Here is a 16,257-nt window from a genome sequence, read left to right on the forward strand (position 1 = left end):
TGCCAGCAGTGCAGGCGGTGTCCCCGGTACAGGCACTGCCTCCGCAGAGGCGGTTCTGGGGCTCAGTGCCCCGGTACAGGTGCTGGTCCCCGGCCGAGGGGGCTGCAGCGCTCGGTGCCCCCGGGACAGGCGGTGCCCCCACAGGAGGCGCTCCCGGGGCTCGGCTCCTTCCCAGCACAGGCGCTCCCGGGGTCGGTTCTCCCGGTACAGGCGGCGCCTCTGTAGAGACGGTTCCGGAGGCGGTGCCGGTGGCGCGGAGGGGGCGGTGCCCGCGGTGGCGGAGGGGGCGGTGCGGGTGACGCGGTCGGAAGTGACGGGCGGGGCGGTGCCGGTGCGGTGGGTGCCTCTCGTCCTCCCTCAGTCACGGCTCCCGCTCGGCCCCCCCGCGCCGCCATGTCCGGCCCCGGCAGCGGCGGCGAGTTCGGCAATCCCCTGCGCAAGTTCAAGCTCGTCTTCCTGGGCGAGCAGAGCGGTGAGCGGCGGGGGGGGCAGCGCCCGGGGCACCGGGGAACGGGGGGGAGGAGAGGGAGGGGGAGCGGGGGGGGGGCAGCCGGGGGTCTCAGGGATGGAGGAGAAACTGGGAGCGGGGGGGGCAGCTCCCAGGGAATGGGAGGGGGAACGGGGGGGCATCCAGGGGTCCCGAGGATGGGGGGACAACCGAGGGGGGGGCGTGACGGAGGAGGAGGAGAGGGAGGGAGAAGCGGGGGGAGCACCCAGGAGTCCTTGGGGTGAGGGAGGAACCGGGGGAGGAGAGCAGATCCGAGGGAATGGGGGGAGCACCCATGGGTCCCCAGGAGCGGGGGGGGGGGGAGAGCAGCGAGAGGGGGAATGTGGGGGAGCGCCCCGGGAGATGGGGGGCACCGGGGCCGAGGGGCAGCTCCTGGGGAACGGGGGGCAGCGCCCACGGGTCCTGGGGAGTGAGGGGGGGAACCCCCCGGGGCTCAGGAGAGCCAGGTCAGCAGGGATTGTGGGGGAGACGGGGGGTGCCCAGGGGGTCCCAGGGAGCGGGGAGAGGCATACAGGGGCCGAGGGGGGGCACTCAGGGCCTACGGGGATGGAAGGGGATCACCTAAGGGTTCTGGGGGCATAGCGGGGGGGTAGGGGGGCATCCAGTGCTCCCAGGAAGCTGGGGGGACACCCAGGGCAGGGGTGGCAGCTGTGAGGGTCTGGTGACAACAGAGGGGTGATGAGGAGTGGGCATGGCAAATGCCCTCCACCCTGTCTGTCACCACCAACCCTGTTCCTCCCCAGTTCCCAGGGCCCAGCCCTCCACCCTGTTCCATGCCACCTGTTTTCTCTCCCCCACACCTGACTTGGCCCTCCTGTTCCTCGCCACCCTCTTCTTCCCCCCTTCTTTCCTTCCTTTCTTGGTCCCCCTCGCCCCATTCCCCCATGCCCCGACTCTGCCTCCCATTCCCTGCCTGCCGCACTGGCTCTGGGAGAAGCACCTGGTTGCCCTGGTGCCACCCATCATTGCTTTCCCAGCAGGTCCCACACAGAATCAGAACCATTTAGCTTGGAAAAGACCTTTAAGGTTTTTGAGTCCAAACATCACACCGCCAACCCCACCACTGAACCACATCCTGAAGCGCCATACCAGTGGTGGAGAGAGGAGATGGCAAAGTGGGGCTGTTTGTTCTTGCATCCCTTACGTCTTCATTTTATTGTTTTATAATCATGGAATGGTTTGGGTTGAAAGGGACCTCAAAGCCCGTCCAGTCCCACCCCCTGTCTTGGGCAGGAACACCTCCCACTGGATCAGGTTGCTCAGAGCTCCATCCAGCCTGGCCTGGAACCCCTCCAGGGATGGGGCAGCCACCACTGCTCTGGGCAACCTGGACCAGGGCCTCCCCACCCTCACAGGAAAACATTTCTTCCCAAGATCTCATCTCAATCTCCATATTTCAGCTGAAAACTGTTCCACTCATCCTATTCCTGCACTCCCTGATCAAGAGCCCCTCCCCAGCTTTCCTGGAGCCCCTTCCAGCACTGGAAGCTGCTCTAAGGTCTCCCTGGAGCCTTCTCTTCTCTAGGCTGAACAACCCCAACTCTCTCAGCGTGCCCTTGTGTGGGAGGTTACCTGGAAGATGTCTTCCTTCCCTCATTGTGTCTCTTCCCCCGAGCTATGTCTCTTTCTTGAGGCCATGGTTCTTTGTTGTATGGCTCTCACTGCTCACCCTCCCCTTGGCCCCAGAACTGCAAGTCTGGGAGGCATTTCCAGAAGTCTGATTCCCAGTCTTACCAAGGCGGAATCCGCACTGCTGCTGACAGACTTTTATCTGACCTGTTCATAACCCTCTCCAGTGTTCACAATTTCACAGCCTGTGTAAGGCAGCGTATTCCTTTTTCCTTTTCCATCCATGCTCTTTGAATTTTTCTTGGCTTCCTGAAAGGGGATTGGAGATCTTACCTTGGGATTTCTTGGGATTTTTCTTGATGATATTTGGAGATGTACATTTAAAGTGTTCAAGCAAGCCACAAACGTTTACCCGGCGTCTAAAATCCTGTTATCTAGAAAGGATGAAAACCTTGAACACTGCTTTCCTCCGCAGCCAGAGGCAGGTGAGCAGCATCCAGGCTATCATCAGGTCTTGAAGTCCAAGACTTGGTGATTGCATAAGTAGCAAAATGTGAGTAACGGAACTATTGCTTGCTTAAAGTGAATAATTCTTTGTCATCACAGTGTCTCTAGTTTGAGGACCAGGTTTTCATCACAATTACTTATTGACCTCCTGGGATTGTTTGAGCGTAATGGTTCTGTCACTTTGTGAATGGGTTTCTTAAGTGGTGATTTCACAGGGCTGGTATCTGTAGGTTGGCATCTTCATCCCGATGATTGGTGCTACCAGCGTCTGACTCCCAAAGCGGTGGTTATTTTTTTCCGCTGCTGCTTGACAGTAATTTTTCTGTTCGTTTGTAGTTGGGAAGACCTCGCTGATCACCAGGTTTATGTATGACAGCTTTGATAACACTTACCAGGTATGTGGTCTTCTTTTGTTTCTTCTTTTTTAATATCTATATGGCTATATCTGTTCCACGCTATTAAATCATGTGCCTGTGAGAACTGCTGGGGACAAGCACGTTTCCCCATGAGGTGTCAGTTCGATATCGTTTGCGAGGCTGTGATGTGCATTGAAATGGAGATGAGACTTCATGATTAGGCCCGAGCATCTAGTATGGTGTTGAGAATTACAGCATAGGTCCTGTCTGGGTATGTGAGAAGCCTTGAGGAAAATGGGGAGAAACGTTTGTTTACGGGGTTGGCCAGCAGGGAAGAGAATGGTCAAGATGACTGACAATGGATATGGAATTGTCAGGAAACAGAGAGAGAGAATAGGATACAAACCTGCTTGTGATGGTTCTTGGTCTCCAGCATCCAAGTCTGAAATGTGTGGGTAGATCTGCAGGAATTCAGCATGATGTGTTTTCTCTCTCTGTGTTTTTTATCATTACTGGTTTGGTTTTTTTTTTTAACTAAAAGACTATTGATGGAAAAGGCCAAGGAGATCTTGGCAGGGAAGGATCAGGGTAGGGATGAAGAAGCTAAAAATGTGAAAGAGGCCTGAGGATTTCAGGAAGAGTTTGTTGCATCTAAAGCACCCAGTGGTATTTCAGGGGAATACCAAGTTATCTTTAAAGAAGATGAGACCAGGGTGTTACCTTTTAGTTCAGGCGAGAAAGAGTTACTGGTTTAGATTGGGGTAATTTTAAGCTGGAAAAGGAAGATAGTTTTCTTGGGGACAAATCCTTCACTGGAACTGCATCCTCTTGTGCTTCCTGTGTTTCTTTTCGAGGCATTTGTAAGGTGTTCTCATAGATTTATCTGCTTAGTGTAGCTGTTACAAACTGTGTCCTGGCTGCAGGAAATTGGGCTCCCATCGTACAGAAATTGGCTGTTGTGGTCACTCCTGCTGTTAAATGGTTCACACTCTGATGAAGACCTTCTGGAACCAGACAATCTGCCTAAAATACTGAAACCTGTTACATCAGAGACCCATCTCCTGTTTCCCAGGGTTATGATGGGCTAAGATATCAGTCTGATTTAGGTGCCTGGGTGTGCATCTGCCTTAGTGAATTGTATTTGGAAGCAATGGAAACCTGAATGGAAGGAGACTTGGAGGGACCTGCCTGGGAAATTAGGATTCTGAATGTCACTGGAAAGGGAGTGCATTCTGAAATGGAGAGCCCTGAATAAGCATTGCTTTTTGGCTTTCAGCACAGTCACCCACAGTTTGTATATGTAATTTACTCTCCATTCTGGCTATTTCCAATAATTCTTACCAGACTGAACTGGAGTAGAGGAGAAGGAAGTTTCAGATGTGATCTGTGCTGAGGTGCAGGAATGTCTGGGGCTGAAATGAAGACTGAGGTCCTTGTGCAGCTGAGAAGTGTTGGAAGGGTGATGTGAAATGAAAAAAATAGTGCAGATATGCATATTGCTCTGTTTGTATCAACAATACTGAAGGCAAATGACTTCAACAGCTTAATTCTAAGTTGGTGAATGTTTCTAAGAGTTTGTATGGAATGCTGTGATTTGCAGATGGCAGAAGGCACGTTGCAGTTACTAATGCTTTCCTTCTTTCCAGGCGACCATTGGAATTGATTTCCTGTCAAAAACAATGTATCTTGAGGATCGCACGGTAAGTGAGGCATCTGTCTCATAGCGTGACGTCTACAGTCAGGGCAGCAGTGCTTGCTTTGCCTCCTCTTCCCCCTGGCCCTTCCTCCAGTGGCTGCTGAATCCCACAGCAGCCTTCGCAGGGACAGCCTTTGTTGAATAAATCACTGTCCCACGCTCCTCTTTCCAAGACTCATTACTATCTGATACCTCTAGAATGAAGTCAAAATCTTAGAGACAGTTGGGGCAAGCTGATGTCTGTGTCCTGGGCAGTGGGCTGTCTGTGTGTGCCTCGGGCATAATTTGCTCCCGGAATTTGCAGCTCTGCCTCTGGGATTGTTGGTATAAACAGGTCTGAGCAGACGTCAGGTAGTTCCAAGCCTTGCAGTAGTTCGTGATTCCCAGTGGTGGCAGAGCCTTCTCCTGGAAAGGTTCCCTTTGTTACACAGTTCTGACGTGCTGTTAATAAAGCCACTTTGGGTTTAGCTTGCGTGAGGTTCCTTTTTGCATAAAGATATCCCTTGCATCCCTCTCCTGTCTTTGAGTATTTGTCCTTTCATTAGTCTGTGTTTTGCTGGCGCTTGCCTTTTTGCTGGTTTTACTGCTGGATGGGAAGTACGAAACTGCTGTGGGGAGGAAGGGACTGGTGGAGTGATGGAAGTCCTTTGTGTTGCGTCGCTTCAGGCTTGTTGCTGCTGAAGGCTGACTGGGGTGTGTGATGAGCTTCCCGAGTGCTCTTCTGTTAGAAAAGCTAACAGCTCTTCACTGTTAGAAAATACCTTGGCTAATCCTTGTTCAGGAGAAACTGCTTGGATAACATTCTGAGTGGTGCTGGCAGTGGCAGAAGAAGAAAAGATCTTGGAAATGCTGCTTGATGTTAGTGAAGGCAGGTTGGGGTGTGGTGTGCTCTTCTGACACCAGTGAAGGCAGTTTAGGATGCCCATGTGCTGTCCTCGACAGCATGTTCTTGATCTGGTGTGGTTCTCTGGGTCAGGATGTCATTTACATCCTGCCTGCTCTGCATAAAATAGGATTTTCTTTCCAATCCTGGATATGCTGTTAGCTTTCCTGATTATGGTCCACAGAGCCCAGAAAGCCTGTTTAAATGACTGAGGTGATGCATGTAGATAAATGGAAGGCAAAATACAAGCACACAAGCTAGAGGAATTCAGACATGGAAATGATTTCTCTGATACGGCTAATGCTGTGTTTTGTGATGGGCTTTGGCTGCTGTGCTTTTAAATAAAGAGCACTAAACCTGACTGCAGCGTGTGCTTTATAGTCATATGTCCTTACACCAAATAAGCCATCCTGATGTTGTACCTGTGCCAGATCACCCAGCAATAAGTGTGGCATGGGTAGCACTGGCCAGCAGAAGAGATAAATACATGTGGAGCTGGGTTCTCCAAAGCCATCCCTTGTAGCCTCCCTCCCACCGCAGGCAGCTGTAAGTAGGCAATTTCCAGCATGGGAGCTGTGGCACTGGGTGAACTGGGACCATGAGAAGACGCATCCTCACTCCCAGCTGTCAGGCCAACAGTTCCATGTTAGAGCTCCAGCCTCATACTTGAAGGACCAAGTAGTATTTCCTATACTGTGTCTCAGTATCTTCCCAGACTGGCTGGATTTTAGATGGAGATAAGCCAGTCTAGAGGGCATTGGCTCTCCTGGCCTGTACCCCACTGTGGTTCGGTGTTGGCATCAGGCTTTCCCGTGGATCCATCCGTAGCAGGGTGCTATGGTCCCTGTGGTGAGGAGGGAGCGTGTCACTCGCTGTAGGCTGCGCTTGGCTTGTGCGGCTGTTAGAGCCCGGGTGCTGGCATGGTGGGAAGCACCGAGGTAGCTACACTCGCTTCCCTCAGGAACAGGTGGTGTGAGAAGGTATTTTTCAGGGATATCTTGGTTTTATGATTAACTGGAAGGAGGCGTTCATTCTGTGTGAGTTATTAAAGGGTCTGTGGAGGGGGGTGGTCTCTTAGACAAGCAAGGATGTGGTTGGAAGTGCCCTTGGCTCTTTTCATGTTTCTGTTCCGTTTTAACTTTCCTTTTGTTGTGTTATTTTTGCCTTGCAATTTTTTTCCTTTTATTTTCATTTCACTTGAGTTTTGGTTTTGTTTTCCGTTTTCCTGCTCTTCCCCTTCCCTCTTCCCCTACGCTTTTCCATTTCCCAGATCAGGCTGCAGCTGTGGGATACAGCCGGCCAGGAGAGGTTCCGCAGCCTCATTCCCAGCTACATCCGTGACTCTGCTGTGGCTGTCATTGTCTTTGACGTTACAAGTAGGTATTGAGCCGGAGTGTCTGCAGGGACCTTGCTTTGATCTGTACCTTGTCTGCTTTGGAAGTGGTGCTGTTATCCAAAAGGAGCTAAGATAGGCTGTCAGCCCCGGGACTGTGGCTGTTTTATGGCCTGAAGGGAAGTAGGAGAGCATCTTCTCCAACCACCAATGGTAACTCTATCCCATAACACAGACATGGGGAACTGGGAAACTGCTCAAAGCTCAAACGATGGGAGTGAAACACAGAGGACTGGCAGGTAGGTGGGCAGGGACTGTGACTTCTCGTGTGCCTGTGCTGATTGGAATGGAAGGTGATGGATGGCCTCTGGAAAGCTTCACGCTTTTCTGGTTCGAGGTGCTTGTTTGTTTTTTTTAACCTCAATGATGCTTTTTTTTTTCCTTTCTGGATAATTGGAGAAGTAAATCAAGTAACAGCTTTGGATGCCAAAGCAATGGAATGCTCTCAGAGTAGACGAAACACTACAACACAAAAAAAAACCCCCTACAACTTATCTTTAGATAAGAGTTGTGTTGTGACTTATGAGGATTCCAGACTCCCATTTCATTGAAGGAAAGAGCTCGTGATTCCTATGAGTAACAAGAGAGGTTTTGAAAGAGATGAGATGTTAACTACCATAATTTCTAAAGAATAAACAAGCTTAGAGGGCAATTCTCTAACTCTTGGCATGAATGTTTCAGTATAATGTAGGAATATAATTATTTCATTCAAACTTCTTGTTATCAATCCCACTTGATCTGGCTTTTTTTGTTAAGCTACAATGTCAGCATAAGTATCGAGACAGGATTTGTACCAGTGAGCGAACACCATGTGAACAAAGTCTAAATGAAGAACATAGCGCATGTGGAAAAACCCATGACCACCTTTGTTCTGTCACAAACTCTAGATGTTGGTGAGGTTTTATGGACCCGGGGTTTGCCTTGCTTTGGTAAACTGAAGTTCATAACAAATAGTAGACTTCTCTTAAGATTGATCTTGCCTATTGAGGGCAAATAATTACAAGGTCTTTTTCCCGATCTTGTAGCTAAGTGGGAGGATGTCTGGTTCAGTGCAAACTGTTATAGAACTGAAGTATTCTCTCTGGGGTCTGAGGATTGTGAAGACGTGTACATGATGGAACACATACTGGTGAGGCAGCGTGGCAGGCAGCATAGGCTGGCATCTTCTCTCTCCACTGTTGTGACAGGTAGAGGATGCTGTTTATCCAGGCAGGTGGAAAAATCTTGCCAGCCTAGGCTGTTCTGAACAGCTTGCAGACGTGTCCAAAATCATTAAGTGGCAGCTGATCTCATCAGACTCGGTAATGACCTGATCTTCTCAGATGATTTAGCTTTTTCTCATTACCATTCCTTGTTCTGTTCTTGGTGACCGACAGGCTTTTCATTTTCTTGTGATATTGAAGGAACATGCTCATGTGCTTGAGAGGGCGTGATGATGGTGAGCACTAGTGCGATTAGGGAAGCACGGTTCCCTTCGCCTCACTGAAGAGCTGGGTATTTGCATTGCCTTCAGAGGTGGCTGCATTTGGGAACCTCAGTCCCCTGTAGGTTAATGCTGGTCAGGGTAGTGGAGAATAGGGACACTCCCATAGGATGTGCTGAAGTATCAGCCAAGATATTCTTAACTAGTAGGGAAAAAATGTTAACTAGCATGTCAGGAGCTGAGAAGAAAGAGAGAATTTGCTTAATTATCACTAGTCTGCTGGGCGTCTTGAAATGCAGATGGCCCATGGAGAGATCCAGGGTGAAAATCCATACCGTAGCGTGGGCCCCTTTCCAAGGAGGTTGCCTTGTTTCTGACCCTTCACTGCAACCAGGTGACAGGGACCAGCGCTCCCCCAGGTCTGTGGCCCTTTTTCACTCTGAACGTGAAGGCTGAAGCGCTTAAGTGCCATCTCAGAGCACAACTTGGGTGACCAGTCTGGTGTAGCAGCAGTGCCTTGGGGATACTCTGGAAGCTGGGAGCAAGAGCCTGAAGCTGTCACCATCAATCCTGTCTGCCAGCTCTGGCATAACGTTGCCCAGGTGTTTGGAGTTTGCCACCTTGAGTTTCCTAGGGCAGTGAAAAGCCCTGATTGCTGCTGCTGTAAACAAGGCTGCCTTCAAAATGAAGCATGAGCTAATTGCTTTAATTGTAAGCCCTAACATTCCTTAAGCTTCAGGACATAGGATCTGTGTACCTTGATGTAGATACGATGTAGTTTTGAATCTTACACTTTGCAGATGTGTGTTCTATCCAGCTTCTGTTTCTCTTCTATACAAGCCCATTGCTGGTCCTTCTGAAACGGCTTCGTCCCTTGTAGCCCATGAGAACTTCATCAACGTCCAGCAAGTTGCCCTGTGAACTGCCCTTCTGTGCATAAACAGCCGCTCTCCCTCGTCACTGAGCAAGCGGCTGTGTGAGCACATGGACCCAACTCACATAATTGAGTTGGGAACTGGTATCTGCCCTCCTGTGGAACTCAGACCTGTTGAGAATGCCCAGGGCAATCCTGTTTTCTGGCAGCGTAGCACTACTCGCACAGCTAGCGGTGTCAGGTAGTGCTTTGGTAGGAGACAGTATCACTCCCAATTTTGGAAAGCTCTTGTTAGCATTCACTGTGGCAGTTGTGCATGGCTTGACCATCGCCGTTTCAAACGGGCAGGTCCCAGACCTCTGGGCTTGGTTTTGACTCTTGTGCTCATTGAAAGGGCAAACCTGATGCTCTTTAAGTCATATGAAGCCTACAGTGTGTAGCGTTTGCTTTTGTTTCTGCTAGAACTTAAGCTATTGATTGCCTTAATCTTCCATGAAAGTCCCCATTCCAGTCTTCTGGATGCTTGGTGGAGAGTGGATGCTGTTTTTCTGCATGGTGTCTGGGCTGTGGGAATTGCATGTCTGATGTGTGGGAATTGCCCAAAAAGCTTTGATCTGAGGTGCTGTCAGCCAGGAGCCCTGTGGAGCTGCACAGGTTAGACGGGGAAGACCAGCTCTGCATTCTTTGTTAGGTGCCAGTGTCAGCAGTGAGGTGGTAGCCATAGCCAGGAGCCCTTTGGGAGCAGCAGGATCTCGAGGCAGGCAGAGGAGGGTAATTAAGGCACGTTATCTACAGAGTCAGAAAAGCCAGCTTCTGTGGGGTCTGGAAATCTGGGGCAAGATGACAAGGTCAGCCTCAGCTCCTCAGATTGCGCTGCATATGGTGAATTCCAGCAATGGCCTTTTCTCTAAAGGACAGTTTCCTCCTTTCTTTTCCCCCTCTCTCTCTTTCTGCTCTCCCTGGCCTGGTACCAGCAGGTTCGGCTGCAGCTTTGGGACACAGCAGGCCAGGAGCGGTTCCGCAGCCTCATTCCCAGCTACATCCGCGACTCCACCATTGCTGTGGTAGTTTATGACATTACAAGTGAGTGATGCTTTGGTCTCTCCCTATTTACAACGCTACCTTTAAGCAGAACGAATACGATACAACCAGAAGTTCTGCTAAAAGATGATTAATGACAGAAATGGTTCCCCCCACCCTTTTTTTTTTTTCTGTCCAAGTGGAAAACACTTTATGGGTTGTTTGTATGTGGTGTGGGGAGATGTGGAGAAGCACCTGAGTACAGGCATGGCGTTCTTCCTCTCTGAAAGGAAGTGTTATCCTCAGTGCTCCCATTTCCTTCTTTCCTACAGATTTGAATTCTTTCCAGCAAACCTCCAAATGGATCGATGATGTCCGGACAGAGAGAGGAAGCGATGTCATCATCATGTTGGTGGGGAACAAAACTGACCTGGCAGACAAGAGGTAATGGAGAGGAGTTAGCCGCCTGGCTGCCCTGACCAGGGAAAGCAGGGAACTGCCCCACTAGTCTGTCTTCAAAACAGCTATTGGTTTGAAACGAAGCGATGATAGTTTGTTGGGAAATTCAGATTTCTGGTGGCACAATATGGGAAGTTATTCCATTTTGCTGTTCTACAAACAGTTTTGGTTAGAACAAACCCACCTAAAAAATTCCCTTTTGCTTAAATACAAGTATTTCCACCATGTTTCTCAATAGTCTATTTTGTCTGATTTTTCTTCTTTATCTCTATATGAGATAAAGCCAAAATCTGCCTTTTTTTTCAGTAATCCCATTAACGTGTTTCTTCCTGCATATAAATGCATGGTGAAGTTTCTTCATGTTCTAAGATGCAGCATGAGCTTTCACTGTGTCAGTCCAAAAGGTTTCCCTCTAAGCCTAAATTTTGTAACATAACTGTGATGTTGTGGATGTGTGAGAGGAAACTAGATTTGCAAAAGTAGACTTCCTAAGGGACTTAAAAAATTAATTAGGCACCTAAAGTCACGTGGATTTAGTTTTGGGATACAGCATGGCTGTATCCCTTGGCTGTTCATGGGGCACTTGTGACCAAAAGAGAACAGCTTGAAAAGCCTTATAGGTCTCTCTTCTTCCTTCCTGCCTTTTTGCATGTCTCCGTCTTTGTCCAGGCAAATCACTACAGAAGAAGGCGAACAGAGAGCCAAAGAGCTGAACGTGATGTTCATTGAGACCAGTGCAAAGACTGGATACAACGTGAAACAGGTAGATCAACATTCCGTACTAGCACTGGACATCAGTTTGGCTATTCTGGATTGAATCCCCTTTAGTTTTGGTTCTCACTGCTGCTTTGTCTGCCTAGTGAGTGTTTTCAGTGAGAACTGTGATCGAAAGGATGCAAACTGCAGCATCTTGCTGCTACCTCAGTGGCTCGATTTTTTTTTCAGAGTAAAAAAAAAACTGTTACCCAGTTGGGAGTGGTGGGTGAGAGGCCCTTGCCGAGCTACTGGGAGAAAAATCGTCATTAGTTGCCGATTGCTCTGGTTCTTTATGTAGCACTTGTCCTCAGACCGCCTCGTGGTGGCTGTGCTGTGTTAGCTGCTGCGTCGATGTCAGCAGGAGGAGCTCTAAGCACTGACTTGAAAATGATGCAGAGCTATTTTCTGTTTTTATGGGATATGATAGTCCTTCCCAGCTCCAACACAACCTTAATAGCTCAAACGCAGCTCGCTTGAGCCAGCTGTTCTGCTCACAAAGGGTTGTTTCGCAGGAGGACTGAACTGAAAGGGTGGGCTTCCAAACCTCGGTTATTCCATAGGCTTCTTACACCTTTGGGCTCTTGTGAGGCTGCTTATCAGAATTCTGTAGTCGTGTGCTGTGACATTGCTGGGTGCAAGATCATTTGAGGCTGGGAGCGGCAGATAATGCTTCCTGAGTGCATGCAGGGGCTGTTCAGTGCGCCCCTGGAAGAACTGTTGTTGATTCCATGTTCTGTTCAGGTAGGAACAGATAAAGTTTATCAAACAGTAAAATAAACCTGTTTGGTTTGCAGGCATCGAATAACTCCTTTAATAGAACGTGATACATTTCTTAGATAAAATTCTCCTGGCATTTGCTGATCATCGCTTTTCTTGCAGAAGCACTCATCGAATAAGTCTGTACAACTCGGATTCTCGGATCTGCTGCAAAGCCATGGTTTTTAACGTGCATTTTTATCTGACTTAACTGTCTTTTACTTTTCAGCTTTTCCGTCGCGTGGCTGCTGCCTTACCTGGGATGGACAGCACACCAGAGAAGAGCAAAGAAGACAGTATCCTTACTTTTCTCATCCCTGACTTTCCTGCCCTTGTGGAATTTGGCAATTATCTTCTTACGCTGGGCTTCCTGGCTTTGTGGCCCGTTGTGGGGATGGGGTTTTGCAGAGCGGTGGCTGAAACAGCCAATGCAGTGTGGTGTTCACCCCTGGGCCTAAAGGACCCTGCTTATATATATATAAAAGTACCCAGCTGTTTGTACCGGCAAGCAGAGGTTTTGCTTTCTTTACTTAAGCTTAGGGCGAAATATACATAATTTTAAAATAACACTGGTTTTGTACAGGCTGTTCTGTCCACAGACCCATCCAGCTGGGCCCTATCCTTTAAACAGTTTTGAGGCTGGGGAAGGATCTGGAGCCCAGGGGTTCTGGGAGTGGCTGAAGGACCTGGGGCTGTTCAGTGTGGAGAGGAGGAGCCTGAAGGGAGACCTCATCGCTCTCTGCAGCTCCCGGAAAGGAGACTGCGGTGAGGTGGGTGCTGGTTTCTTGTCTCAGGTAGCAAGTGATAGGACAAGAGGAAATGGCTTCAAGTTGCACCACGGGAGGTTTAGATTGGATATTAGGAAATACTCCTTCTCCGAAAGGGTTGCTGGGCACTGGCAGAGGCTGCCCAGGGCAGTGGTGGAGCCACCATCCCTGGAGGGATATGAAAACCATGTGAATGTGGTGCTTAGGGACGTGGTTTAGTGGTGGAGTTGGCAGTGTGCGGTTTATGGTTGGACTTGATGATCTTAAAGGGCTTTTCCAACCTGAATGATTCTGTGACGCACCCAGTCCACTGGTTTTGCGGTTCATCTGCTTCAGGCAGGATATGTTCTGCTCTGCTAAAAAACCCGCCCATGTCAAGGGAACAGCCTTTTCATATACTGATCCCTCTGCCTGTTCCCTCCTTCTTGTTCTTCCTTGTGCCGGGTGATTTCCTTAACCTGTCTCCTGCAGTGATCGACATCAAACTAGAGAAACCTCCTGAGCAGCCAGTAACGGAGAGCGGGTGCTCCTGCTAACAGGCCCGTTCCGTAGCAGCACATTCCCTGACCGGCCAGTCTCGCTGAAGAACATCACCGCTCATTGGCTAGGCAACCCTACTTTGTGGGCTGAAAAACCAATCTACTAAGCGAGCGAACTCCCCGTTTCCTGGTGGGGAGCAGCCCCGGCCGCCCCTCTCACTGCATGGTATGAGCCCCGAGTGCAGAATGAGTGTCCTGTTGTTTGTTTTACTTTTTTATGTTGTTGCACTTTGGCACAGTGGTGCCCTTCACACTCTCTCCCTCTCCTCCTCTTCCCCACTTTGAGCCTGTCTGCTCAGATGTATTTGTGAACGCAATGGGAAAGCCACCAAGTTAGGGAAGACAAAAATTAAGCTTGGGGGTGGGCTTTCCACCTTCCTTACTGCCTTGCATCTTAACTAGCTCCCTGCCCACTCCAGTCCTCTGTCCTGCATCCCCACTTCCTCTGGTGAAAGGCTGCTCCTTTTAAACCAGTGAGTTTGACCTGGCCTTGCCTTTTTGGACAAAACAGGTTATCCCTTTCTAGGCTTTTGCTTCCTACACAATATTAGCTCCTCAGTTTCTCCTTTCTATGGATGGCCATGGCTAACTCTTCCTCATAACTTCTGAGTTTTGCTCTCCGCTCAGCCCCTCATGTTCCACACAGCACTAGAAACGCCTGAACTCTGATAGCTTTGGCCCTGTTGCTGCTGTGTGTAGCAGACGCATCCCTCAGGCTGCTCTCCTCAGCTGGTATATCTTCCTGGCCAAAGGATGCTGGTGCTCGGTGAGTGTTTGCTGTCGGATGTGGGGAAGGAAGAGGGTACAGAGGCTTTGCAGCGTGAGGCTGGGTGGGGAGAGATCCTCAGAGTGGTTTGTAGAGAGCTGGGTCCTGTCTGTCAACAGTGAAAGCACACGGTTACCTGAAATCCATTGCTACGGGGGCGGTACCTTCCCTGGAAGTCATGGATGCTTTCTTGGTCTCTGTTCTCCTGTTGTCAATTGGGAGCTTCTTCCTGTGGAGCAGGAGGGCTGCAGCAGGTGGAAAGGTAGTTGGTAGCTGTTCTGCTCTTGTACCGAGGCAGCTGCTTGAAGTTGTATGTAGCTGCCTCTGCCTTTGCAGTAGCCGTGGGGCTGGTAGCCATTTCCCGTGGAGCAGTGCCAAGCTGTAACATTGCCAAAGCTGAGGAGTGGCAGGGATTTGTTGTCAGACCCAAGCAGAGCAATGGAGGAATGTGTGCTGCTGAAGTGAATTTTGGTGTCACTTCTTGACCTTGGAGGTTGGGAAATGCCTCCTCTTCCCCCTGCCCTCTCCCTCCAGTCTGTAACTACACTAACAGAGCTCTTCAGAGACTTCTACCGGGGTTGATTTGTCCATCTGTCCTAACCAGAAGTCAGTAGGTTTGTCTGTAGATGGAGAGGAGGACAAAGCAGTGGGATGGCCCAAGCCCTTCACTGTTCCTTTCACCACTTGGCCTGTGTCTTGCTGAGGGAGGGGGATACTAGCGGGCGGGAGAGCGACTGGCCACAGGGTGACAGGTGGGGACAACAGCATCTGGTGGCTGGAGACCCTCCCTAGCAGGATGTCCATCGGTCGTGAATGCCGCTGTCGAGGGAGAGGAAGGGTTGGCCTTGGAGCAGGAGATGGCAGTCCCTGCATTGGCTTAGTGGTGGCAAGTCACCTCCGTTTGCTCCCCAGAGCCTGGTCCCTTCCCCTCTGGGTGAGCCAGCCTGCAGGAGGAAGCTGGGATGTGGTTTCCCATTTCACTCTAGAGTGTCCCCCTTTGCCCCTAGTCTGAGCTCCAGCAGGAAGCTCAGCTCCCTCCTCTGTACATACCCCTGTCGTGTGGGAATTGCTGATGTTTGTCGGTGTGTCCGTGTCTGCCGTAGAACAGGTTGTGCCGTCCCCTTCTCACAGGCAGGTGTGCGCTGCTCTGCTGTCGTGTTGTTCCGAGTCACGGGCCTGGGGGGAGGGAGGGGGGAGACCCTAAGTAACGGGGGGGGGGGGGTAACTCATGAGATAAAATAGTTCACTTCCCACTGTCTTCTCTATGGATGTGTATAATATTGAGTGTGTGTCTGGCCCTGCTGTCTCCTAGCTGTTAGCCGAGTAAGTGTGACTATTAATATGAGTATGGACTGTCTGACCACAGCCATGTATCACACTAAATAAAGTTATTTCACCAACACCCTCACCGTCCGGCTGCTGGACTGGGGCCTTCTGTGCCCTCCTCTGCCTCTGACAGCCTGAGAGAGTTGGGGTGGTTCAGCCTAGAGAAGGCTCCGAGGAGACCTTATAGCGACCTTCCAGTGCCTGGGGGAGATGTATAAGAAAGCTGGGAGGGGACTTTTACAAAGGCTTGGAGTGACAGAGCTAGGGCATAGCCACCTTCTTTTTCCCCTGAACACAGCTGCTGCTTCCAGGCTGTTACTCTCACACATTGTGCTCCACGTGTTTTCCCCGTGGGGTGAGGTTCTCTCTTCACAGAAGAAATGGCAGCCAAGAGGCAGAGAAGGGGGTTTGTGGGGAACGATGACCTCGGCTGACCTCAGGTATCCATTGATCCATGGTTTCTGCTGGCTTCATCCCCACAACTCCAAATCGGAGGAAGAGGAGAAACCCTAGCCATGATCTTTGCTTTGTTGATCTCCGAGGAACTGCCCCTGCGTGGAGCTGGTGTTTTGCTGTGCCTTGGAGGCCGTGTAGGCTGTCCCGGCCGGCAGGGACCTGCCGAAGGGTGGGTGGATCTCCGAGCTCCACTGCATGCGGCT

At 50.3% G+C, this 16,257-nt stretch overlaps 1 protein-coding gene across 5 annotated transcripts; it reads left to right on the forward strand.

The window, feature by feature from the left end:
• The first annotated feature begins 290 nt into the window (after positions 1-290).
• On the forward strand, positions 291-14,409 carry RAB41 (RAB41, member RAS oncogene family). Of its 5 annotated transcripts, none has more exons than XM_054075699.1 (9): positions 333-472; positions 2,921-2,979; positions 4,587-4,640; positions 6,790-6,895; positions 10,184-10,292; positions 10,562-10,673; positions 11,358-11,451; positions 12,430-12,496; positions 13,439-14,409. In XM_054075699.1, exons 2-9 carry the CDS (start codon positions 2,954-2,956, stop codon positions 13,501-13,503), a joined length of 633 nt encoding a protein of 210 aa, XP_053931674.1. In that variant the 5' UTR covers positions 333-472; positions 2,921-2,953; the 3' UTR covers positions 13,504-14,409. The 5 variants fall into 5 exon arrangements, with proteins under 5 accessions (XP_009553569.2, XP_009553567.1, XP_009553568.1 ...); XM_054075700.1 differs by having other exon boundaries at positions 10,187-10,292; XM_009555274.2 differs by lacking the exon at positions 10,184-10,292 and having other exon boundaries at positions 291-472.
• Positions 14,410-16,257: the final 1,848 nt, after the last annotated feature.

The sequence above is a fragment of the Cuculus canorus genome, chromosome 10 (assembly GCF_017976375.1).
Source record: "Cuculus canorus isolate bCucCan1 chromosome 10, bCucCan1.pri, whole genome shotgun sequence".
In the NCBI taxonomy this organism is placed as follows: Eukaryota; Metazoa; Chordata; class Aves; order Cuculiformes; family Cuculidae; genus Cuculus; species Cuculus canorus.